A 26,354-nucleotide genomic window follows, 5' to 3' on the forward strand; every position below is an offset into this window, starting at 1 on the left:
GTCTCATCACACAGTACATTTCCATACCTGGAGGAAAGGAAACCATCAAATCCAGAGCTGTTGTGCAGAAGAAAACACTTACATTCAGGTGTTCTGTGGTCTCCTCTTTGAGAGTGTCACAGGATGAATGGAGCAGCTCATAAAGAATGGTGTCAGCCCCCTTGCAGTACAAAGTCAAGTCACCCTCTGGACTCCGTACTATGAGGAAGAGGAGAAGAAATGCTACAGATCTCAGACTGAGGCACTTAGGATTCACAACACTTCCATCAAGACAAATAAAGGTTTTTAGAGGTGTCTGAACTCCACCAAATTTTGTCCAACTCCCAGGAATCAAAACAAGATTTGCTCAGAAAAGAAAATGCATCTCTCTCCACTTTAGTGGTAGCAGCACAGGCAACTGTACCCAGATTGCATTGGTCTGAGCAGATGCTTTGCTGGACTATGTGATTCCTACAAGCAGCACTTCAGACGAGACATCTGCATTCAAGTCAAGAACAATTTTTCTTAGGGAACCCGTCCTGCTGCTCCTAACAGTAAAAGCACTACAACTCTCTTGCTACAGTTGTGATATTCCAATCCACAAAGTGTCTGAGGATGTTGGAGGGTTAATAAAGGCTACACGAAGTTTCTTGAACCATTAGTCCATTTTCCCTTTGGACTTCTCTGCTCATCCTTGCTTTCTCCTTTCCCACTTCCTCAGATTTTGCTGATAAATTTGAAGCTGATTAGAAGGATGGCCTTTCCTGCATTGTCATGAAATAGGTAAGATATGCAAAACGTTTAGTGTCTTCAGGAGGCTGCTGTATCATTGTGGTCCAGATGTTAAGATGTTCTCTCACCTGCCTAAGTTAAGTATTTACCTAGTGCTGTTGCTGTGTAATTAAAAAGTCAAGGGAGTCCATCTCAAGCACTCAGAAGTAAATGTTATTCAGAAAGCATTACAAAGGAGGTCTCCTAGGAAAAGGCATCACAGCAGAATGATGGCCAACTTGAATAGCTAAAAGGTCAGGAAGGAAAGAAGGGAGCAAAGGGAACATACCAATAACAGACATTCGCTTGCGAACATTGTTGAAATCAAGAATAGCCAGGAGTTTGTAGATTTTTGTTTCTCCCATTTCCACGACGGTGATGGTCTCTGGTGTGCGAGCCCGGAACACAAATCCAAAGTTTCTGGCAGCAGTGACGAGGGCTCCCTCATCAGGAGATTGGGCCTGATACACCAAGTTACCTGACATGCAAGAAAAAAAACAGGTGATGTAGCTTCTGCCTTGTTTCTGAGGCTAAACAAATACAAAATCAAAGACATTATAGCAGTTAACCCTTTGCTTTTCTGTCTGTGCCCAATGGTGCAGCACTAAAAAGCACCTTATGTCCACATGTCTTCATCAAGTCCCATCAACCCATCCTCCAGGCCAGTATAAGAGGCCTCCTAGACTCTTTTGGGTCTTTTATCACTCTCTTTGGAGTCCAACAGATCTCACTGAGAGGACAACTTCCTTGGGTTTAACCACTTTTAGTTACATCTGATGTATTTTTCTGATCAGTATTTTCACCTTGTATGTGTCAATTAATGGTTCTAGCCTTTAAAGCACAGTTTTCACCCTGTCTGGGATTTGAGGAGACTGACCCAGTACCTGTGGGGACACTGGGTGAGTGGAGCTAAAGAGTCCCCTGTGGATAGCTGCTCTATGATCTTTGCTTTATGGGACTTGGTGCAGAGCAGAGAAAGAGTGGGGCAAGCCATCTGCCACCTCAGGGAAGCTGTGGCACCTGCAATTTCCACACTCCAGAGATGTGGTATTTGCAGTAGTGTCAGCTCCACCACAGGAACACACAGGGACTGGAGGCCCTGATCCTTTCTCTTCCCATGTGGCATCTCCAAAGACATTGATTTATGTGTAACCATAGACTACAGAAAATCACCAGGGAGCCAAAAGGACCAATAACAGCTTCTGTGCAGAGAAGACATACTGTGGTGCAGGGTGAACATAACCGCTCAGTCTGGTGCCTTCAACAGTCCTCACCTTCCTTCTTCTCTTCTGGCATCACTGTGTGACAAAGTGAGAGCAGCCGGAAGAACCTGTGCGTCGGGACATCACTCAGCTTCACAGCTTCAACCAGGCTATGGTCATAGAAGGCAAACTTCGGGTCGGCTAACTGGTTGTATGAGAAATCAACCTTCTCTGTGTTCTGCAAAAATATGGCTCAATGTTATCTGTGGAGCTCTCATATGCCTGTACACCAGTGCCTGCCCATCATAGCCCCTCTGTCTTCCTTACATTTACAAAGGGCCCTCTCCTGCAGGGCTGTTCGTGACAGAGATTGCTGAGTCTAAGTAAGTGGGAGTCATGAAAACTACTAAATCACAGGAGGGGACAGGCACTTGAGGTGCCTTTCAGAGCAGCACTTGGGCTGAGAACCTGATTAGCTAAAGATGCCTTCTCTGTACGACAACAAATGCTCCTATGGGATCCCTGCCAAAGGGTTTCTACAGCAAAGAAATGCCTGCCTTCAACACATGCCTGCTTGGAGGCATCATGTTCCTGATGTCAATGGCTGCCTGTGATAAGGGAATGTGAAAGCCCAGTTTAAAACAATTCAAAAGGCTGTGTTCTCCACCCTGTTCTCCCAAAGCAACAAAAAATCCTCATATGGAAAAAAGATGACAGACAAGTGATGTAAAGGTTCAACTGCATGGGCACTGCCCTTTTTGTCTAAGAACAAGGAGCCCCAAGCAGAGGGAAATGTACTAGAGAAATGGCCAGAAGCTCACAGCATGATGTGTCATGAAGGAATGCACTGCCTGCCCCGGACGATTCCAACTCCCGCCCCGTCCCTGATGAGCTCAGAGTTTCCTGGATGGGAGTCACCCTTTTGACCTCTGCAAGCTGACATTTAGCGCTTACCACAAGAGCACAGACCCACCCTCCCACCCCCCCCGCCACCTCATCCGCGCAGCAAGGTCCAGGCACTGCAACACCATGGAAGTGCGGGCAGTAGGACTCTGCTCCAGCGAGTATCATGGGCAGGAGGAGCTGCCGGGCAGCCAGTTGGCAGGAGACCAGCATGTGTCCCCAAGAAAGCCAGCCTTTTGCATTTTGCTGGCTGAGCGAGGGCAGTCTGGAGGCACATCACAAATAGCCAATTTCAGTGGGTAATTTAAGTTGTAAATGGCCTGGAAATGGATCACTGGGATGAGGAGTGGGATTTTCATCATCATCTTGCCCTTTGTTACTTGGGTTACTGCATGCAGTTTTCAGACATTTTAGAAATCCAAGACCTGTGGGATTGTGCCAGCAAGCAGAGGGTAGAGAGAAATGGAGAAGTCACCCATTTTCACACTTCTCAATGTCCAGACATTAAGGGAATTTGACAGGGACCTTGTTATCGATATGAACTGAACTTGCTGATTCCTCACCAAAGCCTTCATTAACTGCCAAGGATAATAAAATTCACTAATGTCCAAGTTTCCAACAAGCATTGATGGCCAAGCATTCAAGAGGAGCTATGCATGCACTAGGATGTCATGTGAAGCTGAGGGAACAGTGGGCACTCTGGCTACCCAACCTGAAGGTTTACACTAGACTTTACTGGAACGGAATGCCGCTCTGGCAATCCTCTGAAATCCACAAGAATACACATCCCTGTTGTCAGGGTCAAGACCATCAGCTCTTGCAGGGTCCAGAGCATGAGCTATGCCGGGGTGGGTTGTGACCACTAGAACTTAGGCAGGCAGGTTCACTGAAAGCACAGATCCTGACAGCTCTTGAGCACTTACCTCATTTATTTCTATCCTTTGTCCAGACATATCATACACATCACCTGCAAACAAGAAAGACTGAGGTTATAGCCACAAACTCCAGATAAGTGTAGTCTCTGAGCTTCTCTACCACAAAAACTGGTTAAAGTGTTTTGAAGCTAGTATCTAATTAAAAAGTTTCAGTAAGCATAAATATCTTGATATGGGCATTGGAGACTGATATCTCCATATCAGTCAGTTTCTGTGTTAATCCATGACAAAATCCAGAGACTGACAGATGCTTGAAACACAAAACAGTTACGAAAAAAATGACTGGCATTTGGGTAAAGAAGACTTGTTTCAAGCTGAACCCAGGAAACACATAGTGCTAGGTAGGAAATGAAGGTGCTTTCAGGGAACGACCTCTCTTGTACCTTCCCTTTGGAATGCGGAACAGAATCCAACTCCTGGATCATACTGGGTTTGCAACAGTCCCTGGACAACCACAGAGGAGTTGTTAAAGCCCATTCTTCCCACATCTAGGTAGCAAAGCTGCTCCATACCTGCACCAGCAACCTCAACTGTGAGCAAAGTCAGTTGTAGGTACTAGTACTCCCTCACAAAAGCCCTGAGGGTGTAGAATAAACTCAGAAGTCATCTCTCCTGAGAACTGCACATCAATTGATCCCTTCGGAACTGTAACCGAGAAGCTTTTGGACACCTCCTTCCCAATGAGAAGTTTAAACCTCCGGAGTACCTTCCCTGGCAGCAGAACTAATTCATCCTTTCTGACATGGCTTTCCCAAATGCCCCTGACCAGCAAAGCCAAAGAAGTACATTCTAAATGTTAAACATTTAGAAAACTATAGACAATAGACTGTCTGCCTTCTTTTCCCATATTTCCTGCTCATTTCTTGAAACCACAACCTATATCTATGTTAGTGGTGACATCCACTTTGGAAAAGTCAGTTAAGGACATATGAATGAACAGACTGAATATTTTTCAAACTGTTTAACAGCACTAACATTGGCTAGCATAGTAGCATTCTTTGAGATATGGTGGTCTCCAAATACACATAAACCAAGATTTATAGGAAGACATAACTTCTTTTATTAGTCCATCTGATAGCAGTGAGGAAAAAAGACAAGCTTCCTGGCACACTAGTCCATCAGCAGGTCTGAAACAGGCAATACAAGCATCAATCTATGAATAAGGGACCAATTTCTCGGGGGGGGGGGGTGGGGGTGGGGGTGGGGGTGGGGGATGTGGGGGGTGGGGGGTAGTAGTAGTGGTGGTAATCTAATGATGTTCATCAATTAGTCAGTCTGTGAATCGTTAGCACCTCTTGAGCAGTATGAAGAAAACTGCCCGGGGTGGTACAATGAATGAGCCTTTTACTGTTAGGAGCTAACAATTTCCCATTTTTTCCAACTCCCTACAAACTTTTCTCTCTTCTGGTAGGTGAAGTATGTCAGTGCTGAAGAAAAATGACCAGGCCATTGACTAGGTGCTGACCGAAGGTTCAGCTACCTGAACAGGATGTGGAAAACCGCTGCTCATGACATGAGAAATTGCTGAACGTGAGAGATAACAGTGTGGGAAGCTGACAAAATTTTCAGATAACCTCATGAGGGATGGCTGATTTCACAAGTGGCTAAGAGGGAGGGAGTTATGTGTGTTATGTGTTATGTTTTGCAGGGTTAGCAATACCTGGGTAACCATTTCAATAATGCCATAAAAGGCTGAGATTACCAAGGTAGTGATATCAGAAAAAAACCCAAATTTGAGTACCTATGTAGTAAAACTGGGACCAATGAGTGAAAAGTAATAAAGTGCAGATTTTTTAGTAGGGACGATACTGGGGCATAAAAAGGGAGGTAAAAGGGTGGCAAAAAGGGAAAAAAAAAAGGCACAGGAAAATGATATTAAGATACACAAATGATGTAATCAGGGCTGTCCAGGCAGCCCTCATGGGCATCCCTGCGCTTGATCACTGCAGCTTCTTACAGGACACTCTCTTCTGGATACCACATCTGTGGACCGAGAGGCATACAGTGGAATAAAACTCAGAGAATAAGACAAGTAGATAACATACCATAGGATTTGCCATTGATGGAGCACTTGTTGAAACACATGATGTTCTGAGTAAGAGTTCCTGTTTTGTCTGAGAAGATGTACTTGATCTGCCCCAGCTCTTCATTGAGTGTAGTGGTACGGGCCTGAGCCGGTGTGTCATTCAGCGGATAATACATTTTACGGTCCCAGTCAATGTAGAAACTGTTACCCAAGCGTATAATCTCTACACTGGTGAAACAGAAAGAAAAGGTGATGGAATATTCATTAGCTAAGGGACAAGATCTTTATCTTCAGCACTACCATTGGCGATTGCAATTAGAAGACAAATTTGAAGGTAATGACAGAGTGTACTCATCAGGTTGTCCTTAAATGGCCTGTAGTAAGCAATGCTGAAGCAAGTCCCGCAGAAATGATCTGTTAGGCTTACAGTAAATTCCTTTCCTTTAGTTATAAAACATCTTATAAATGTATCCGAAAATTTTCTGAAGTCTTCAGACTTAAAAGTGAGGTGGGAGCAGTGGGTTTCACTTGGTGCAGTTTCAGCAGTGGTGCTCAGACAGGGACAGATTCCATCAGGGCTCTGGGCTGGGCTGAGCCTGGTGCCAGGGATGAGCACAGCCACGGCTCAAACAACCCAGAGCTCCACAAGAGAGAGTCATTGTGTAACTCGATACAGCCAAGGAGCTGTATCAGCTTGCAGATGACATGAGTTTCCACTTCGCTGGCTGGTGTGACATATTGAACAGGAGTGGGGTTAATTCCTCCCATTTACCAACACAAAAGAGAGTCTCAGTAGCAAAGCTGTCTGAAGAGTTAGGTGCCAATGATAAACTACAGACCTGCTCAGTCTACATCCCAACCTCAAGGTTTTGAGAGTGTCGGGGACACATTGCCTACTCTTTACCTCTGCTAGCCTATCTGCAAGAACTGGGAAGTAGCAACATTCACTCTGCTCATATAGCACCCCATACTATGGATCCTCAACCTGATTACACCTACTTAACTGGAAATCCACTCTTCACATGAGCCCTACAGCCACCTCAAAGAACACGCCATTCACTTTGTTTGAAGGGCAGTGCAAGTGGGAGAGAGCAAGACGCTAACTGTAGCAGGCTTCCAGCCTTACTCCTATAGCATCCTGCACCTACACCTCCCCTTCAACTACAAAATCATCCTCTTCTCTTGAGGGCTCACTGCTGGCCCCGCTCCAACCCTGACAAAGACCTCCAAAGGCAGCAGAAATAAGAAAAAACATCACTGTAGTTGTGTGCAATGGTCCACAATGGGGTTGCATTTGTGTCTAGTGAAAATGATTCTCCCAGCTAAAGCAAAAGCTAAACCTCTCTTAAGATGAAACATGAAAAGAAGTTCTGGTACGTACCTGACATAGAGCGAAATTGGCACCACCGTGTTTAGAATGATCACGTATGACCAGAACATGAGGAAGCCAGAGTAGGAGGCAGAGTTGACACCTTCTGCCCAGGGCAGATAGACCTGGAAGTAGTAGCCCTTATCATACTCCCAGATGCCATTGCCAATGGCTAGGATAAGGCACATCAGTGCTAAAAATGCAAAGATCTACAAAAAAACCACAAAACCATTGCATTTTAGAAACAAGGAATTTATTGTGTACAGGTTAATCAGAAGACCCTAATGAGATTGACTTGGACAGCCTGAATCACAGGAAAGTGTTCCTAGGGATGAAGGAGGAAAAACCAGAAAAGTTATGATGCTTTTACCTCAAGGACAAAAATACAAGGTGCTGAGTCTGGCAATTTGGAATCACAAGGCCTCAAACACCTGGGAATTTAAGTCTCAAGCAGACACCTAAACCAGGGTGCTCACGGGCAGCTGGCTGCAGAACACCAAATCTCCTTAGAGGTGAGTTGATCTGTGGGTTCTCAAACATCTGGCTAAACACCTGGGAACAGAAACTGCCTGGAGGACTCCCTGGCCATTTCCTGGATGTATCGTAGTTTTCCTCAGCATTTCTGAAAAGCTACTAAAGATAATTTGTAACACAGAAACTCCAGCACTGTGCAGTTTGGAATTCAGCACTGACTATCATTCTGGTGATGGCTAAAGGAGAGTTAATCTCTGACTCAGAACTAATGGTTACCTTGGTATCTGCCATCACAATCTGATTACATTTCCTTTGAGCAAACAGAAAGCAACACTAACCATTGATGTGTATCCTTGGACTTCAGAGAAGCCTATTTCCTGAAGCCTAAAGCAACTAGGGGAAGAACAACTGGGAAGAGAATTTCAAAGTGGGAGGGGACATCTTAGTGAAAACAGGGGCTTGCTCAGGAACCCCATTTAATAGACACAAAAACATTACATAGGTCATAAAGCATTTTTGATTAAAAGAAGCAAGAACATAGCAAAACAATTGGAAAAGAATACAAAAAGAAGGGGAAGAAGAGAAGTTAACAGAAATTAATATAAACTGCAAGAAATTATAGAACGATGAATATCTAATAGTCATGTAAAATATCAAGAACAGAAAAGAGTAAACTCCTAAACAGATGTGGAAAAAGCAGACATGTTCAACAGACAGAATGAGGAGGAAAGAGGCAGAAAGAAGTATCTATCGCTTATGATGTAGCAGATGGAAAAGACAGAAATGTTATGTGGCTCTTTCTGCTAATAATAAGCATTTTCAGTCCAGTGGGTCCAGGTAATTTAAAGATGAAGGCTTAGAGGGACTAGCTGAGAAATTCTATTAACCAGTAATGTTAATTTTTAACAATGCTTTGAAAACTAGGAAGCTTCACCATACTGAAAAATCTGCTAATACAGTTCCAATATTTGAAAGGTAGAAATGGTGATTGTGGGAAAGATAAACTGAAGTTAGCTTGACATTATTACTGGGCAAATGATAATAGAACCATTTCTGTTGATACGGACTTCTCCAAATATTTGACTTAAAACAAGCAACATCCTCATAAAAATGTAAGGATACGGAATCATCAGGCTGCACAACAGAGCAATTAAAAATCTTCTCTTGCAAGTATCATCATTAGGGAGGAAATATCACTAAGTAGGGCCATTATGTACCACCCAGTAGCAATCACATTACAACAGTAATCAACCTTTTTAAAAAACAGTAACTGTGGTATAAACATAGAAACATTGCTGGTAAAGCTGATAGTTGTATTGCTAAGGTAATCTATGAGAGGAGGAAGGATACTTTTATGGAGTCACTTGAATCACTTGATGAAAAGATCGCATAAGTCCAACTTGAATTTTAATACCAAGAAGCTGCTAAAAGAGGACTGCAGTAAGTAAAGCTGGTGCGCTGAGTTTCAGGGGACACATTTATGTTCCACATCAGTAGTACCTTTTCTACTTAGTCATGGGAGGCCAAATAGACTACTCCACTTGTGAAATGGAGATAATATTGCTTGCTAGTAAGGAATGTGGTGCAGTGTTTTTAAAACTCTGTGACCAGCAGTAAAAACAGACTTCAATTTGTGCTGTTGTAATCATCAGGACTTGAGGATATATGAGAGTCATGATCCACGGGCAGGTAATGTCCTTTATTAAACCAACAGACATAGTCAGAGAAAATAGACAAGACTATCTATTTTATAGATATTTCTGTTGTTCAAGTAAAAGATATTACTTCTGTCCCCAGGCCTTGTCTGTTGTAAAAGAAACTAATCTTATCACTGTACCCTGAATGATTCCTCACTGCCCCACAGGTTAAAATTTGTCAGTTTGTAGAATACCACAATCCATATAGGAAATTCGACATCTGATTCAGCAACAGAAATACACATGGGGCAAGACAGCAGCTGAACTTTCCCATATCACAGCAGCTCTTGTCTACGACTGCACTTGCTTTATGTACATTTTGCTTTATGTGCATTTTGCATGTCAATGGTCTCATCCCTAAAAGCTCCACTTGTGTGCAATATTCATGCTTACACAAAGTTCACTAAAGTGCTGTTTGCTTTGAGACAAATGCAAAAGACTGAGCCGTTAACTGTGACCCCAGAGATTAATTTCTGTGCAGAGAAACAACTGTGTGCAGGGTGTTGTAACTGTAACCAGAGGTCTGCAAGAGAAGGACATAAAAAAACCCTGATAGTAGGCTTGTGCATGATCATGGGGTGAACATCCTTGTTCTCTGGGTACTGCCCATGCACTGCTTGTGAAAGATCCTCTGCAGGACTGAGTAGGATTTTTGTAAAGAGGAGGTGGGTTTTGACAAACATTTCCTGTCGGACTGTGAATTCAAACCGTCTCAGTTTCTTTATTGTCATTTTGAGTTCTGCTCCAGAAGTCGAAGCAGTAAGTTGTTTAAGGGATGAAGGTGACAGCCCTATTTCTGGGAAAACATGCTTTCCCAAAACAGCTAAAAAGCGAGTTTTGGAGGAAAAAGCATTCCTGGAGCTGGCGGATGCGTCCCTGGCAGAGAAACATTCAATTCTCTCTCAGATCAACAAGAAACACTCCCAAACATGAAAAAAACAGCTATGCTTGCCATCTGGAGAGGTTCACTCCTGATTAACCCCTGTTGGGACAGACCAGGGTGACATATAATCAGGACACCATTGTTAAACCCTGCTTAAACACTGTTTTGTGCCTGAAAGTTTTACGGACGATTAAAACATGAAATAGCTTTGCCACTGTTAACATGGAACAAGTTTCATCACACTTAAAATGAACTATTTATAGCAAGCTGTGGCTGCTTTGTATTTCCAAGCTCAAGAGCTCAATATACTGCCTTTTTTATGGCTGCACTTTGTAACCTTTGACCACCCAGTGAGCTGGAAGGACCTGATGCCACATCCCTTGGATGTGCAAAGAGCCTGGTTCTTAGGGCAGGACAGAGCTTTATTTAGACACCAAAATGTTAGGTGCCTTAAAAATGTGAGGAGAAAAACATACCCTTGGCTCCATCACCGCCCAAGAACCTAGCGAGAGGCTGATGCAATCAACTGCAACTTGCTCAGCTTTTTAAAATGGAGCCAGGAAGTAAATTCATCTTGTTCACATTCACAAAGAGAGGCCAAAGAGACTGAAAGCTCTGGGTGGGACCCTTGACTTGTGAGAGGAGATTTGGCAAACCTTATTCAAATGCTAAATTCCGAGTTCCCTATTCAGTTTTTCTCTGCTCTATTTCTGTGCCCTGTGGATCCCTCACAGCCCTACCCCAGAGCCCATCCTCCTTTCCACCTAAACCATAGCAGAACACCTAAGAAAATGTGAATTTTTTCTAACATTTGCAAAATTTTGAATGTAGGAGGCCCAAACCTTGCTTGATTTTGCTGTTCCCTTAAGTGTAAGGGAAGAAAACACTGAGGAAATCAAGCTGCTTATGGTAATCAAGATTTTCACTCAGTGGAGATTGGTGTAAGGTTACTGAAGTCAAGGGCATGTCCTTATTCTACACGGAGCAAGGACTCAAGAGAGCTTGAAGATGACCTTGGAGTTGCTTTCTGTGCTGTGTCACTGCTTTACCACCACTTCACATCTCTGGGAGTTGGGCTAATCACTGCTGCTTTGGTACGATTTCACAACTGGCTCTGTCCACTAACATCTCCCATCTCTGGGCCCACGTAAAGAGCTTTTGGTATCCTGAGAAAAAAGCAGGAGAGCAGGGGCTGAGATGAAGTGACAAGGTGGGAAAGTAGCGCCATCCTGGAGACATTTGTGCTATAATAAGCCCCAGTGCTGAGGAGGCATGAAGTTACAAAGGGCAGGGAGAGCTCAGGATAGCCTTGCTGTGATGGACAGACTGCTGTTGGATGCCTTCTCCAGGGCTTGCTCCAGCACCTGGGGGTGGATCCTGGCCCCAGCCTGGCTGCCAGGTTGGGCTGGAGAGCAAGGACAGGAGGAAAGAGGAGGGAACAGAGGGACCTTCCCAGTGTCATAAACCAAGGTGGTGCAGCATGCGTGAAAAAGCATGGCATGCTTTCACTCAAAGTAAAATAAAAGCCTGAAATTAAAGAGCTTTTCTTCAAGCAACACTGAGCAAAGCAGTGTCAATGTATGTCTTCCTTCCCTGGGCAGCTTGGAACTCAAGTGGTAAAATCTTGGGAAAGTCTACACAAAGGAATCACTACCTCTGCCTGGAAATGTTTGCCATTTATTAAAACCAGTGACAAGCTTAAACCTCAAATCAGATCTGCTATATAAGATTAGTGTTATCAAATTTCCCAGCTGCTAAAAACACCAGGTTTTGAGTATTAATGAGACCATTTCTCACATTTTACCCTAATGTGTTAAGTCAGAAGCTGGCATCATGTAAATTAACAAACTCAATTACCAAGTCCTATATAGACATCACCAGAGATGCCAAGAAATCAGGAGGAAGAGGGAGAACTGCTAATGTTTATTTAAATAAAAAATGACAAAATTACTAGGGAAAAAAGGCATTTGCAGGCTTCAAAGTGATTCTCACAAGAAAACACAGGGCAAGGGAGAGCAGAGCAATTAAAAGCTCAGAAGAAAGGTCCTTAATGCTGTCAATGTAATGGCCTTGCTTTGCAAGATGGGCTGGCAGAGGCACTGCAGAATTCAGGCTGCTAATAAATTATTAGATAATTTTTCTTTTTATCATTAGTCACTTCTGATATTCCCTCATTTGTGTGGACAAAGAGGTGGAGCATCTGGAAGTGATAATACATCTGAAGAAATGAAGACACATTAATCAGACTTACCACCAACACAAGGACATTCATGAGCCGATCAATGCTTGTCCGTTTAAAAGTTGTTTTTCCACTGTTCTGCATTAGTTTGGTGTCTGGCCCTAGAGATGAAACACACTTGTGAATTTTAGTAATAAAGCTTAGTTGTTCTAAAGCTGATTCCCTCTGAGGCCCCACTGTGCTTTACAGCATAAATACTCATCACAGCTCTCTTGAAGACAGGTACGTGCAGTTTACAGTGCCAGTGGAAAACTTAGGCAGAAAAAGGTTAAGTAAGTCACTTGCCTTAGATGATATAGAGAGAGTCACATAAAGCCATTAATTCCGGATTTTGACCCTGCTCTCTTCTTTCAACAGTCAATCCTCCCTTTCAGGTTTAATTACTTTTCACAGAATACTTGATACTGCTGTGTTATTGGTGACATATTATACATCATCTCACATGTCTACAGCAGTATAGAAACAATAGAAGGTCTATGCTCATAAAAAACATAGATCTAATGGCGTACAATGGTATTATTGGTGACTCTGATATTCCAATGTGGATTAAAATCGCATAGAAATAATGTGGAATTTTTAATCAAATACACTCAAGAATGAAAAATTTTAAACAAGCCTAGTGAGAGAAAGACTCCAATCGGCCCAGTGTGGGCCAGTAAAGGCAGATGTAATTCATCTTTAATTCTTAAACAGATTTAATTCTTATATTCTTTTTTATTGATTGATTAAGACTTCTCTCATATACTTTGCTGCATGCATTTCTGAAATAAGAGACTACTTCTGCTACTAAAGCAACTAGAAGAATCAAGACAGAACTGGATATTGTAATGTAGTGTTTGCAATCCAGTTTTCTCTTATAGACCACTATAAAAAAACCCTCAGATTAACATCCCGTGTAATATGCATAATTTCTAGCCTAGAGTTAAGCCAAGGGATCTCACATATTGCTTTGCTTTTGTTCTTGTACCTGGTAGAAACATATTTTCCAAAGAGGAAAATACTTGGTTCTTTTGTGCATACTGGGTGCGATGTACTTCCATGCTAGTGCTGCTGTGCTCTGCAAATCATATGTCAATTTTTCTACCTACCAGCATAAATAACGAGTCCAAAGCACCATTCTGTGTTCCTAATAGTACAGCCCCTCAGCAACATCTTCTCATTGTCCAGGGCATACTTCTCGCCTCGAAGAGTAAGAGTTCCTGTGAATTTATCCAATTTGTTATTTGGTGCCTCACATTTGACTTCACCTGTAAAAGGAAGGTAAAAACAAAAATGAAAATCTTAGCCCAGAAAGATGTCAGTCAGTACTGCATTCTCAGCTGTTCCCCAGACAGGGAATATTTCACACAGTAGCTGCAGTCCACTCCTGACCCTGTCGTTCCCATCCTGTATCCTGATGTTTTGAAGTAACAAGATTCAATGTTCTGTAAATATGAACATCCATATTTACTGATGTTTTGGGACATTGCTCCTTCCCCGTGTTCATGTCATAATCCAATGAACCACAGTGAACTTGGATTTATCCTATTCTTTGAACATGGCAATTTTTTACTGGTAGAGTGCAAAACAAAGTTTCCACAGCTTTTATGTGGGTGAGAAGAAATGTTGAATCAGCAACATACTTTTAATCCTTTCACAGCAAGTTCATAGTGGTAGGATGTCACTGGATAACTTTAGCTAAAAGTGCCAACCTCACATAATTCCTACTCCATTTTCTTTAAAACTGCAGGAGTCTAAGCGAGAAAAATCATAGCCTGAAGGGTGCAAAAGAGTAATTAAGTGAAGTGTCTTTGTTCACTGTTTTTTAATTTCATCTGTTTTATAATTTAAGTCCCAGTGGCACATGAAAAAAGATAATGCTACCTTCTTTGGCCATGCAGCTGACACCGTAAGTGATTGGAGAGCCTGTTTCTATTTCCATTCTTTATATTTATTTATTGTAATAAAACATGTTCACACAAAATTATAAACAGATACTTAAGTATAAAAATTATTTAAATCAACACTTGCACCTGACATCTAAAGATTCAAAGCAGAGCCCTGTGCATGCATTGAAAAGAACTGGAAAATACAAATATGACTTATTGAAAGGGAATCCATCAGTTAATCAGCAGGAACATTAAAGTTATTTTGATCACGGGCTGCAAATATCTACATTTGCTGAGACTACAGCTTTTCCAGCTGTTCTCAGACAAAACACATCAAGCTCAAGATACGGGAAACAAAATCCAGAGAAGGCCAGAAGAACAGTACAACTTTAAGTATTGCACTAGTCTCCACCACTGCAAATTTTAAAATCAAGAATGAATATTCTTTTCATAGAAAAGTAGCTCTACTCTGGGGCAGACAAACCATCAGCCTTGAAAGATTAAGTGATTAGGAAATTCTGTGATATATGTGACATCAGAGCTCATATGAACAGCTATGCTGACCTACTTTATCATCTGGTTAATCCAAGAACAATCAGACCTGTGCTCCATCATTTCTAAAAGCCTACAGTAACCAGACCCTTCTCACTGCAGCCCTTGCAACCCCTTGGCAAGCACAGAGAAAACAGAGGTGCAGTGCAGTGCAACCTGAAACACAGGCACAACGAGACCTTGGTGAACGAAACCCAGGGCATGGTCCCCCACCAGGAAGGCTGTGCCCCTCCTCATGCCAGCTGTGGGACAAAGCTTGTGTGAGTACCTTGCGTGTTAACACCCACATCTGCTTTCCAGTAAGCGGGTGGCTCTGGATTACTGATACACTGATTTTGAGATCAGAAGACTCATCCAAATGAGACTGATCACAAAAAAGTGAGAAGGTCTAGAGATTCACTCAGTACACCTGCACTGACCCCAGTAACTCTGCAGCTGAAGATACCTCAGCAGGGCACTGTGCCTTCTGTCTCCTCCTCCCATTAACAGCAAGATGATATCTGAATGCATTTCACCTGAAAGTTAAATACCGCCAAGTCTACATGTGGTAAGTAGTAGGTATCTTTTCCTTTCTCATCTCCCAGTTCCCCAAATCAAGTAAAGACATTCAGCGTTTTGCAAGCATCTTCCTTATCTGAACCACTGCAATGTCAACAAACATCATAACTCACATTAAGCATTCCACCAAGTGCCTGTATTAGCTGCTCAACCCTTTCCTCTCTTCCTGTCTTAAGAAGTAATTAGATAAAGAGTTACATAAATATTTAAATACTTCTACAGAGGTTTGCTGGGGAAATGCAAGGTTGGGTCTGATTCCAGGCACTTTTCCCAGTACTCTGCCAAATATAAATCATCCTGGGAAACATTTTATTCATTTTAAGTATTGCGAAGAGGCCACTCTTATTTACAATATAACTAAAATAGAGATTTAAAGGACAAATAAATATTTGATTTAAAAAGTTTTAATGTTCCAAAATATTTTGAAACATTTTTTTTAATTATGCAGTTTCAAGAATTCAGTATCCTTAGAAAAACATTACACAGAAAATGCTTGGAAAATTATTTAAGATTAAGATTTTGCTTACAAGTTGATACACACTGCAGCCTCTTCAGGAAAATAATTAAGGCATGCCACTGAGTATTAACATAAAGCATCTAACTGCACCTGTAAAAACATATTACTCAAGACTTAAAACACTCAGAATCTCAGCCACCACTTCCGAGAAATCCTGATGTACTGAGCTGACACTCAGCTGAGACCACACACACTATTTCTCAAAAGCTCAATGTAGAAAGCAAAAGAAATGCCGATGCCTTTGGATGGCTATAGCCAGTCCCAGCTATGCTAACTCTCTGCCATGTCCCCACCATTTGTCCTGGAATCAGCTAGTTAGTTCAAAGAGAATTTTTTAAAAAATTATTTTTCCTCTTTATCTAAAAATATTTCCTGAGACCCTGCAGTCCTTGAGATGTTCCAAGGACAGTAGCACTTACTCCACCCTTTCCCATACCGACTCTTCCTGTAATCATGCTCTCGTACCTAAGCCAGCAGGGCACTGCAGAGTGTGACTAACACAACTTGCTCTGTTCCTCCATTCTCTCTCTGCAGGCAGATGATGTGTGAGCATGGAGTATTCTGGTTTTGACAAGTCTGGCTCATTTCTGTGTACGTACTGCTATATACTCCCTCGTATGCGGTGACAGGATGCATGGGAAGGACTCTAAGCTGTGTCAGGGGAGGTTTAGGCTGGACATTAGGAAGCATTTCTTTACCAAGAGGGTGGTCAAACACTAGAACAGGCTTCCTAGAGAGGTACTTGATGCCCCGAGCCTGTCAGTGTTTGAGGTGTTTCATCAATGCCCTTAACAACATGCTTTAACTTTTAGTCAGCGCTGAAGTGGTCAGGCAGTTGGAATAGATGATCACTGAAGGTCCTTTCCAGCTGAAATTTCTATTCTATTCTATTCTATTCTATTCTATTCTATTCTATTCTATTCTATTCTATTCTATTCTATTCTATTCTATTCTATTCTATTCTATTCTATTCTATTCTATTCTTGATATACAAAACAATGCTAAGAAAGGACATATTGCCCGCTAACCACATCTGCATTGCTTGTCTTTAAATATCCTAAAATGCAGTCTTTATTTTGGCATCAAGAGAGGAGAGAAATGCTGTCAGGGCAAGGCTTCAGGATGGGAAGTAGCCACCTGTCCTTTGTGCAGTTATTGCTCAGGTCTGCATGGTGTCTGGAAAGCATCACTGCTCAGAAGCTAAATGTAATCACATCAGCATTGTTGCATCAATGTAAAAATGCAGCATCAAAATATTTCAAGATTAGAACTAAGCATTCAGTTTTGGGAAAAGTTTCCACTGCACAATTACACAAACTCTTGTACTGAAGTTCAAGGTGGGCAGTCTCAACATGTACAGACAGATGCAAAAGAAAAGTGTGCAGCCAGAAGGAGAATTGTCACCAATGCAGTTTCAGATTACAGCCATGCATGGCACCAAGACCTGCAAATGAAGGGGGATCTCTATGCTGTTTGTATCTGTTGTACAGATTGCAATGAGCCCATTCTGTTTTCCTGCCACTGCATCCAGAGGACTCCTATCAGGGAGCAGGGCATAGCCTGGAAGGAAGACTCCCAGGTGCTCTCTGGACGCTGGTGCCTGGGCAAATCCCCTCAAAAGTGAATTTTCCATGTAGACTCACCATTGAACTCTGTCAGTTTCTGAAGATCTTCTCCAAGCTCTGCAGTGACTGTCAGTGCCTGCTTCACCTTCAGGTTTGTTTCACTGTAACAAATAACACGAAACAAAAGCATGAACTGAAAGTCCTATGTGAACTGAAAGCTCTCCCCGAAAGACAGTTCTGTTCTTGAGGATATTCTTCCTTAGACACCTGATGGACCATGCCATCACTGGCCTTTTTTACCTGGCCAAAGGGTGTATTTGTCTCTTTCAGTTGCAAAGATAGGCAAGCCAGAGGAATTCTGGTCATGATATCATGGTACTAAAGATAGTGAGGTGGCTCTGTCTTATCATTTTCACTGCAAAGTGCACTACCAGGCACCTGAGCTCCCTGAGCAGCTGTCTATCTTGCCACACATACCACACCGAACCCTGAGGCATCTGAGTATATAGGAGAGCTCAGGATTTTCTCCCATTATTCTGGTCCCGAAGAGTATTCAAGTCCTGGAACTAGCTAGCTGGGGAGTTTGAAATGCAATGTCAAAGAAACACTGCATTTGTTCCGGGTCTCCTGGCACTTGCATGTACAGGAACCGCAAGCTCATTTTCAGCAGAAATCAGATGGGGAAAGTCCAGAGGGCTGTCTGTAGGGTACTGGGAGAGACACAATTCCTTGATCTCTCAGGTCTTGCTTAGTCCTTCAAGCTGATGCTAGCTCCAGTCAATCCAGAAAAGGTAATGCAAACTGGGTCATAAAGATGAGGTCAAATCCAGTTTATTCCAATTAATACAAATTAGTTGCAGCCCTCTGACTTGTGGTCAGTTGTGCTCTGGAGTGAGCAACATTTGGAGGCATTTGCAGAGTGCATGCATTAATATTATGGTATAGCAGTCCAAAGGAGATTACTGGAGTTACTGCTTGTGATTATCTCGCCCAGATAATCTGGCTAAGAGAAAAGACTAAGGGAGACACAAGTAACAGAAAGTTTCTGCCAGTGACCTGGGGTAGTGCAAGAACACATTTCAAACTAACTCTCAGTGTTAGAACTGTCACTAAAAGTAAAAGGAAGAGTTCCCTCCTCACATGACATTTGCACTGAAAGAGCAAAAGTATCTACCAGAAGATGTTATTTTCAAGATACCGACCCAAGCTTTATTTTATGTATTAGTAAACTCTTGCTACAAAAGCTATTGCAGGGAAGGTAGCAGCACCCAGGGTCACCAGAGATTTGGCCTTGCACTGGCAGCAGTGATTGTACCCGAGGGCCAGGCTCGCTTACCCGTCCAGTTCAGCCGTCTCGATGTACGTCAGGCTGTGCGGCTCGCTGCTCGACAGTAACAGTAGATCAGCCTGAACACAGACAGACAGACTTGGCATGAGTTCACATGGTCAGAGGGCATGGCACTGTAATGCTTCTGCACACCGCAGGTCCCTGAGTTAGTTATTGTCACTAATGACTCATTTGCTTGTGAGTGATAAGAGTAATTACAAGGACTAACTGTGAGCAGGATGGAGAGAAACTGTACTCACCGTCACAAAGTTGTTGTTTTCTAGTTTTATTATATCTCCCACTTGGACATTCATCCATTTTTCATCCTTTAACCTGCAAGAAAACTCCTAGTAAGTAGGCACATAAACACCACTTGGGAAAGTAGGATACTCAGGTCTGCTCTTGAAGTCAGACTGTAGGTGCCATCAGAACTTGAGATGTTGATAAGAAGGAGCAGGGTCTGCCATGATGTGGCCTGATCCATACTAAGCCAAGGGACCATCACAATACAAAAAAAGAGGTAACAGTGATGGGGTGACCTGTGCAGGGTTGAGACCAATCACCACAACAGCAGCACAGTCCATGTGCACTGTTCTGTCTGGACTGGCTACTCCCTTCCTTCTCCTCAGGCAAAAAGGGCTACATTGCCTCATAAAAAAACTCTACTTTGTGTAACAGACTTCCCAAACACCTGGGAAATTTGCCACTTGTGTTAGATTTTCTAAGCGGTATTAAGGGCCAGAGCAATGGTTCTGTGTGGGCCTGGCTGTCAGGAAGGTCAATGCAGGTGCTTTGGCTGTGTGTGTACCTAGCTAAGCCCGTGTCTGCAGTGGCCTTCACAGCACTAAGCAAGATGTTCATGCAGACAGCCAGCTAAACTGAAAGTGACAACGTAACCAAGTCATGATAGCTGTACATGCGAAATCTGGAGGTGAGAAATATCAAGAGCTATATCAAAACAGGACTGGGTATTCAAGCTTGAGTTCAGCTCAGCCTTTTTCAATGTTCATCAGAGTTAGGCAGGATGTATGCTTTCCAGTTTTCAAACAAAGGCAAAATATTAGAAAATTTCTATTTCAATGTCCATTTCCTGGACACAGTAACTAATACACAGTAAACTAAGAAATGGGTTTACTTAGCAGAAAGCACAAAAAGTATGTTCCTATTCTTCAGTTTCCAGTTATATTTTTAACTGTTTTATCATCTGTTGGAGTTTACACAACATACTGCTATCTATAGTATGGAAAAAAAAGTCACCAGAGACTTCACAGCTGTCTGCAGCTGTGTCCTACGCACAGTTGGACTCTATGGAGCTGCAAGTAAACAGCACATCTGTCTGCCACGAAAGCCAAAGCTATCTTTTCTGCAGGAAAGAACAGTACTAGCTGTACAATGTCCAAAGCACACAGCTGTAATGTTTTGAGTACATCTAAGTCAGAAGTGCTACACACACTCAAAGTATTATGACATATATGAGAAAGCTATTCCTGCTTCTCAATTTAAAATAACTTGTTGATAATGCCTAGTTTGCTTACTGTGGAAATAAATGTTATGAACATAAACGGACATGGGAAGATAGCCTTGCTTGTCACTTCTAGGGTAAAGACTAAAATATTACAATACTCTCAAAGTATCACTTATTTAAACATATACATACCCAGGAACAGAAAGAATTTACTTTTTGTCAGTGCAAGGTCACAGCCATAATGTCCACACTGATTTTGGTACTGTGTTCATTAATCAGACACATAGTCCAGAACTGCATGGTGAACTAATGGTGTGAAAGACAATTCAATTTTAAATTGTTTAGTGATCCTTGCAAATCACACAGAAAAAAAATATTAATAAAATGCTCTTCCCCTTCAAAATTACAGCAAAAGAAAAAGGACTTACATGCCGTTGATCAGCACCTGGACTGGGCGGTTGTTGACATGTTTGTCACTTTTGTGTCGATTCTGAAAATTTTGAAAATCAGAACATTAGAAGGTATTTCCGGGAAAATAAGCACACAGGAACTGTAGGCAGTTCATTAACATTTTAAGTTTTCACCCAGCTGGCTGAATAGGTCAGGCAGATTAGAGCCACAACTGAGTCATAGTCAAGCCCATGTTTACACTAGCAACATAGGGCATAACTGGACTGCAAAGGGCAACAGGCAACACGGGGCTTGCTCTTGGAGGGAAGGAGGGTAGAACCATACGCATCACTTAGCATAGTCCTGACTCAACTGGTGTTGGTCCTGACTGTCACAGTTTTGTAAGCTAAGCACCCAGAGAAATCCATTCCTCTGCTCTGATGTGGAAAGTGGCCACTGACATTCTGGCATTGCTCTCTGGGAGAGCATCTCGCCACCTCTCACCTGCCTACCTGGAAAGTTGCACTGAGTCTCCATAGACAATCAAAATTATTTCATAATGAGAGAAAATCAGATGCTAAACTCAGCTCTAATGTCACCCTGTGAAGTTAATGGGACTTTGACCATTAGTTCTGATGTGAGCAGGCTTCGGCCAAACCTGTGCAAGTTTGAAAAATCACACACAGACTGTATGCTTACTTCCCACCAAATGTTTCTTCTGCCTACATTGCAGCTAGACGGCAGAGGATGAGTTCTCCAAAGTGGAAGCCTAAGAACAGACTTCTGTGCATGTGTCCAGACATATTTATTGGTGACCACCTTTTCAGACATGCTGAGCAGTTTCAGAGAAAGTCAGTGGAGCTGCTGGGCTGCTCAGCAGATTGGAAGTTCTAGCTCCTTTTTAGGTAATGAACCACAGATTTGGGGATCTAATCTCAGACACCATCTTGGCCACAGACCAGTTCTCCAACTGCCTGCCACTGACTTTATTTTAAGTGGTTTGCTTTAGTCATTGTGCTGAAGAATCACAGGCAAACTCCAAAGTACAGGTCAGCAATATAGATCTTACAAAATCATCGATGGCATCCTTGACTCCCGATACAGCCAGCACCAGCACTAGGGGCACCACCGTTGTAAACCAGGCCAGTGAGGAGATCTGAGGAATCAACTGTAGGAAGAAAAGATCTGTTGAGAATTTTCCTGCCAGTTCAGTAAACAGATGGAAACAAAACACTCTTTTCTGTGGAAGCTGCAGATAATTTTTTTCTATGATGTCTGAATACAGAATAGAGACAGAAATGCAGCTCTATCACTTACATGTGAACCCACAAAGGTGGGACAGGCAGGGAACCCATGCTTTGCTTAAAAACAAGCTGTAATTTAGGATATAAACATGGAGCTGCCAGGAAGTGTAGTGGGTTGCTCTCTCTTGTTGTTTGTAACATTAGGATTGCAAAGTCCCCAGTGGATTTCTCTGGAGGCACTGACATGGGCAAGCCTGCTGTGAGGGACCCAGAGCTATCTGAGCAAGGCCTGCTGTGCAGAGCCTTCAAAAGCCTCTATTTTTTGTTTCAATAACTCTTCACATTTTGCTGAAGTAAACTTACTACCAATAAAAAACACAGAGCTGTTGCCAAGGCTGACCTTCCTCTTCCAAGATCAACAGAGCCATTTTTGTTTCCCACATCTTTAATGCTTTAATAATGAGAGGACCCAAGAGTTGAAGGTGACTCTGTCATGCCTTTGGTGATGCAGAGATGGATGTCTTACCCCAGCATCTCTGTGCCCATCAGGTTGGATCTGTGCGGTGTCAACTCCATGTGCATTGTGAAGTTGACTTTGATGCCATGAAATCAGATGCTTAAGGGTGGAGAGCTGCTCTTTGAGATTGCTCCTTCCTGTCACAACCCAGATCCAGGCAACCACAAAGCCAGCCATGAGGAATGATGTTTAGAGGCAAGCACAGCCCTGCTCAGCTGTGGAGGCTGCAGAGACATGTAACCGCTACCTTCTCACGTAACTGAGAATATGCATGTCCTACTGGTCTCTGACAAAGGAGTGGGGAGGCAGAGTCCCCACAGCCTACCTATCACATCCACTCCTGATGCAGGAAGAGATACTCCCAGGGATGGAGTGAGTGGGCAGAAGAGGGAAAAAAAATTAAATGGAGGAATATGTAAATATAAAAGACTAATGGCTGCCCTCTTTAGCCTACCTTAATGCTGGTAGCAGAAAACCCTGTATGCTTTTATACACAGTAGCTCCTAGATGGTTCAGCAAAAGACACAGCAGAATAATTTAAGGCAAATAGTTTGAAATACTATGAATTTGGTAGACAAACAGCTAGAGTGCAGTACAACAACACAGGAATAGCGCTGCCAGCTTAACTGAAAAGGCACTTTCACTAGTTTCTTGAAAAATATACACGGGCTGAAATTTCCCAAATTCGTTCCCAGTGAATAAGCAAAGAAGATTGTATGTAGTTTGCTACAGGCTTAATAATTTCGCCCATGCTTCTTTGAGCTGAAATTGAAAAAGAGCACTTGAAAAAGGTAATTTTGCAAACTTGTGTACACTGAATGGTCAAATTTAAAATACCATACTTGAAACATAAAATTATACCCTTTTTTTCATAATGTGTATTCCGGTATGACTCAGCAACAACAGAGTACACTGCGTTTATCCATATTTTAGCAAAGTGCAAAGGGGCAGAAGTCCTGATATCCATTTCTTCATTGTGTTCGGCTTTCAGGCAGAGTAGTATTACCAGCAATGATGGGCAAAGTGCAACCCAATGCCATTATGAGCCACAGGGTTCAATAGTGTTGTCCATGTCTGACACACTCCATATTAGACACCTTCCTCACCCTGCTGAGCAGGGAGCAGCAATATTCAGCTCTATGCAAACTAGCTCCAACCTTGAGCCTTCCTGATGTTAACTCCTTCTTTCTCACGGAAACAGTACAGGTTACAAATTTGTTGTTCTTCTCGCCGTTTCCTTTGAGACTGACGACGAAACTTGCCTTTAAACCTATGGATAAGAGAGGACTTCCTTTTGTTCTACAGGAGGAATGAGTACTGCAAATATGGGGACAGAACTCAGATGTACAGACAAAGAGGTGGTAGGCCAGGGCATGAAAAAGGTACACAATTTGTTGAAAACTTTAATTAAATTTTTTTCGTCATTTAGTTCAAACCCTCATATCCAAAGGTAAGAGAGGAAATTGCTTTTTTTCTGCCTTACTTTCTATCTACTTTAAGGTTTTACTAAGACACTAATTCATAACAGGGATATAGCTTGCACTTTATTGCAACTATCAGTACATAGATGGGCTTTGGTAACAGACAGTGCAATCTGCTAGAAACAGCACAGTGAATTCATACCTGCAAAATCAGCAAGAAAAGGAAGTAGGCATTGGCTATTCGCTGAAACTGTTCAAACAGGTTGAGAGGCAGGAAAGTGAAGAAGTTGTATTTCGATGTCTTAATTGAATTGTTCTGTAGGGAAAAAAGGAAAATAAATAGGATTGGTAAAACAGGAAACAAAATTACAGCACAACCCATTTCAACTGTGTTTTTACTTGCTTATATTTAGCAATAGCATTGTTTCCAACAGCAGCTCAAAAACCATTTCCTTTTCCCCCACACAATCGTGCTGATCCTGGATAAACAGGCAGAATTCCCCTTGGAATTGGGGAAAACATGATGCTCAGTTTATGCCAGTGCAACTGCAGGTAAATACAGGTACATGTAGTCGCTCACAGAGATGCATCTTCCCTTTATTAATAGTCTTCCTACTTACACATTGCACAAATAGAAAAACTGTAACCAGAACACAACATTTTTGCTAGTAGTGTCTGCAAAGCAGTGTTAGAAAATACACTGAGGTCAATTATCTATAACTTGTCCAGGATTTTGAAGCACCATTTGGCTGGACAACGCCTCAGGACCTGTAAGTCCTCCCAGGAGCAGAACACAACATTATTATTTTCAGCTGATTCAGCAGCCTCTCAACTCAGCAACTTGAAGAGATGGCTTGTTTCTATTCCACAAAGATCACTTGAATGTGGTGTTGTGCAAACAGCCACTAATACAAGAACTCACCGTTTCAGTGAGTTGCAGTTTTGTTCCCTTTTCCAGTTTCCTTTTCTAATTGCAGACGGCCCCTCCAGACACAAGCAATGACTGCTCCCCTATCTGTCTTCTTGAAACCAGAGAAAGACCCAAGCTTCAGATTACAGGACTGGGTATTTTCTTCTCCAAAGATCAGAGCACTCTGCTCCAATTCTTGCCATCTGACAGATTCAATCCACTTTACTGAGCCCGCCAGCTTGGGCTGTCCCTTCAGTTTTTAAGTGTGCTAGACTTTCTTTTCATATGGAGTTTATCAAGTATTCATCCAGGTTTAGTCCTGGAAGCATGTATGCCATCTGTTGCCAGCACATCTAAAATTTGCCCCTTAGAAGCTCTCCAGAAGATGTCTATTAACCCCCTGCCAGGGAACCTCGGGTGTGACAGCACAAGGAGGCAGATATTACACAATGAATCTTCATTCAGTAATAGATTTGCTGGTTCAACAGAAGAGAAAATGGTGATTGTAGTATTGTAATAACCTTTAGATATTGCTAAGCTTCTGGGAGAACAGGAGCTACTAAGTATGAATCACAGGCCACTTCTAATCCATGCATTAATCCAGGATCTTGACATTTGAACTGACACACATCAGCATGTTTCCGTCATTAAATCAATTATTTAAGATTACTACTGTAAGGTGTGTATGGGGGAAGCTCTTCCATTTTAGGCAGTTACTGGATTTTGCTATGTCCAGACACAAAGTACAGCAACATTCTTCAGCATTAACTTCATGTCTTATCCCTTCTACAAGCCAATGAATAAGTCTCTAAAAGGGCAGAGATGGAAACACCCTTCACAGAAGAGCAAGCCAAATCTTCCCTCTGATCGCACTCCAGCAAGAAAAGATGTTTATCACTGATCATCATATAAACAATATTGCCTGTCTCCTGGCATCATGTAGCCATCTCCGGGTGTGGTTAACTCTGCCTGTGATCTAAATGTCATGACACATACTTAAATTTGGTTTACTTCAAAACTCTTCACCAGGCTCCCCAGACACTGCTAAAACAGAAGCAATGGAAAAGCAGCATCCTCTGCAAATCCAACATAGAGAGAACTAAATTGCTTGACAAGACTGTGTCCATCAGATACAGAGTTTGGCAGATTTTTTAATAAAAACTGGATCTAAAATGCTCCCTACCTACTAATCTGAAGAAAAATATCAGGGCCACTTACATTAAAAAAGAGAAGGCAGTAGCTGCAGGACAAAGTAAGTACAGGGGACATGACCTTTGTGCGTCAACAGAATTCAGAGGGTCACATACAACATGGGAAAAACTATTCAGTAAACACTCACATAAAGTTTACAGATCTTTGCCTGCAAAAATCTCAGAGGGAGATAAGAAAAGAATGGGAGTGGTTTATTTCAATTCCTGCCTTCTATTTCTGTCCATTAATTACGTCAGGAAAACCACTGAATGAACCAGAGCCATTCATTTTGTTTCCTATTGCCATTAGGCACGGTAAAAATCCCAGACATAACAGCTTCCAAATGCTCAA

The 26,354-nt window shown here is 42.3% G+C and overlaps 1 protein-coding gene across 2 annotated transcripts in view; it reads right to left on the reverse strand.

Annotated features, from left to right (window-relative positions):
- The window catches only part of LOC141917903 (phospholipid-transporting ATPase ID-like), a 75,210-nt gene that overhangs the window by 22,710 nt on the left and 26,146 nt on the right, over positions 1-26,354 (reverse strand). For both annotated transcript variants that reach the window (XM_074811580.1, XM_074811581.1), the window contains exons 4-17: positions 24,105-24,218; positions 21,790-21,888; positions 20,759-20,820; positions 19,126-19,198; positions 18,875-18,945; positions 17,617-17,699; positions 13,567-13,725; positions 12,491-12,579; positions 7,198-7,394; positions 5,836-6,044; positions 3,779-3,822; positions 2,025-2,190; positions 1,040-1,228; positions 83-198 (exon numbers count right to left, since the gene is read on the reverse strand). In XM_074811580.1, coding sequence (XP_074667681.1) covers positions 83-198; positions 1,040-1,228; positions 2,025-2,190; positions 3,779-3,822; positions 5,836-6,044; positions 7,198-7,394; positions 12,491-12,579; positions 13,567-13,725; positions 17,617-17,699; positions 18,875-18,945; positions 19,126-19,198; positions 20,759-20,820; positions 21,790-21,888; positions 24,105-24,218 — 1,671 coding nt within the window. The remainder of the gene's footprint in view (positions 1-82; positions 199-1,039; positions 1,229-2,024; positions 2,191-3,778; positions 3,823-5,835; positions 6,045-7,197; positions 7,395-12,490; positions 12,580-13,566; positions 13,726-17,616; positions 17,700-18,874; positions 18,946-19,125; positions 19,199-20,758; positions 20,821-21,789; positions 21,889-24,104; positions 24,219-26,354) is intronic.

The sequence above is a fragment of the Strix aluco genome, chromosome Z, assembly GCF_031877795.1.
Source record: "Strix aluco isolate bStrAlu1 chromosome Z, bStrAlu1.hap1, whole genome shotgun sequence".
Taxonomy (NCBI): Eukaryota; Metazoa; Chordata; class Aves; order Strigiformes; family Strigidae; genus Strix; species Strix aluco.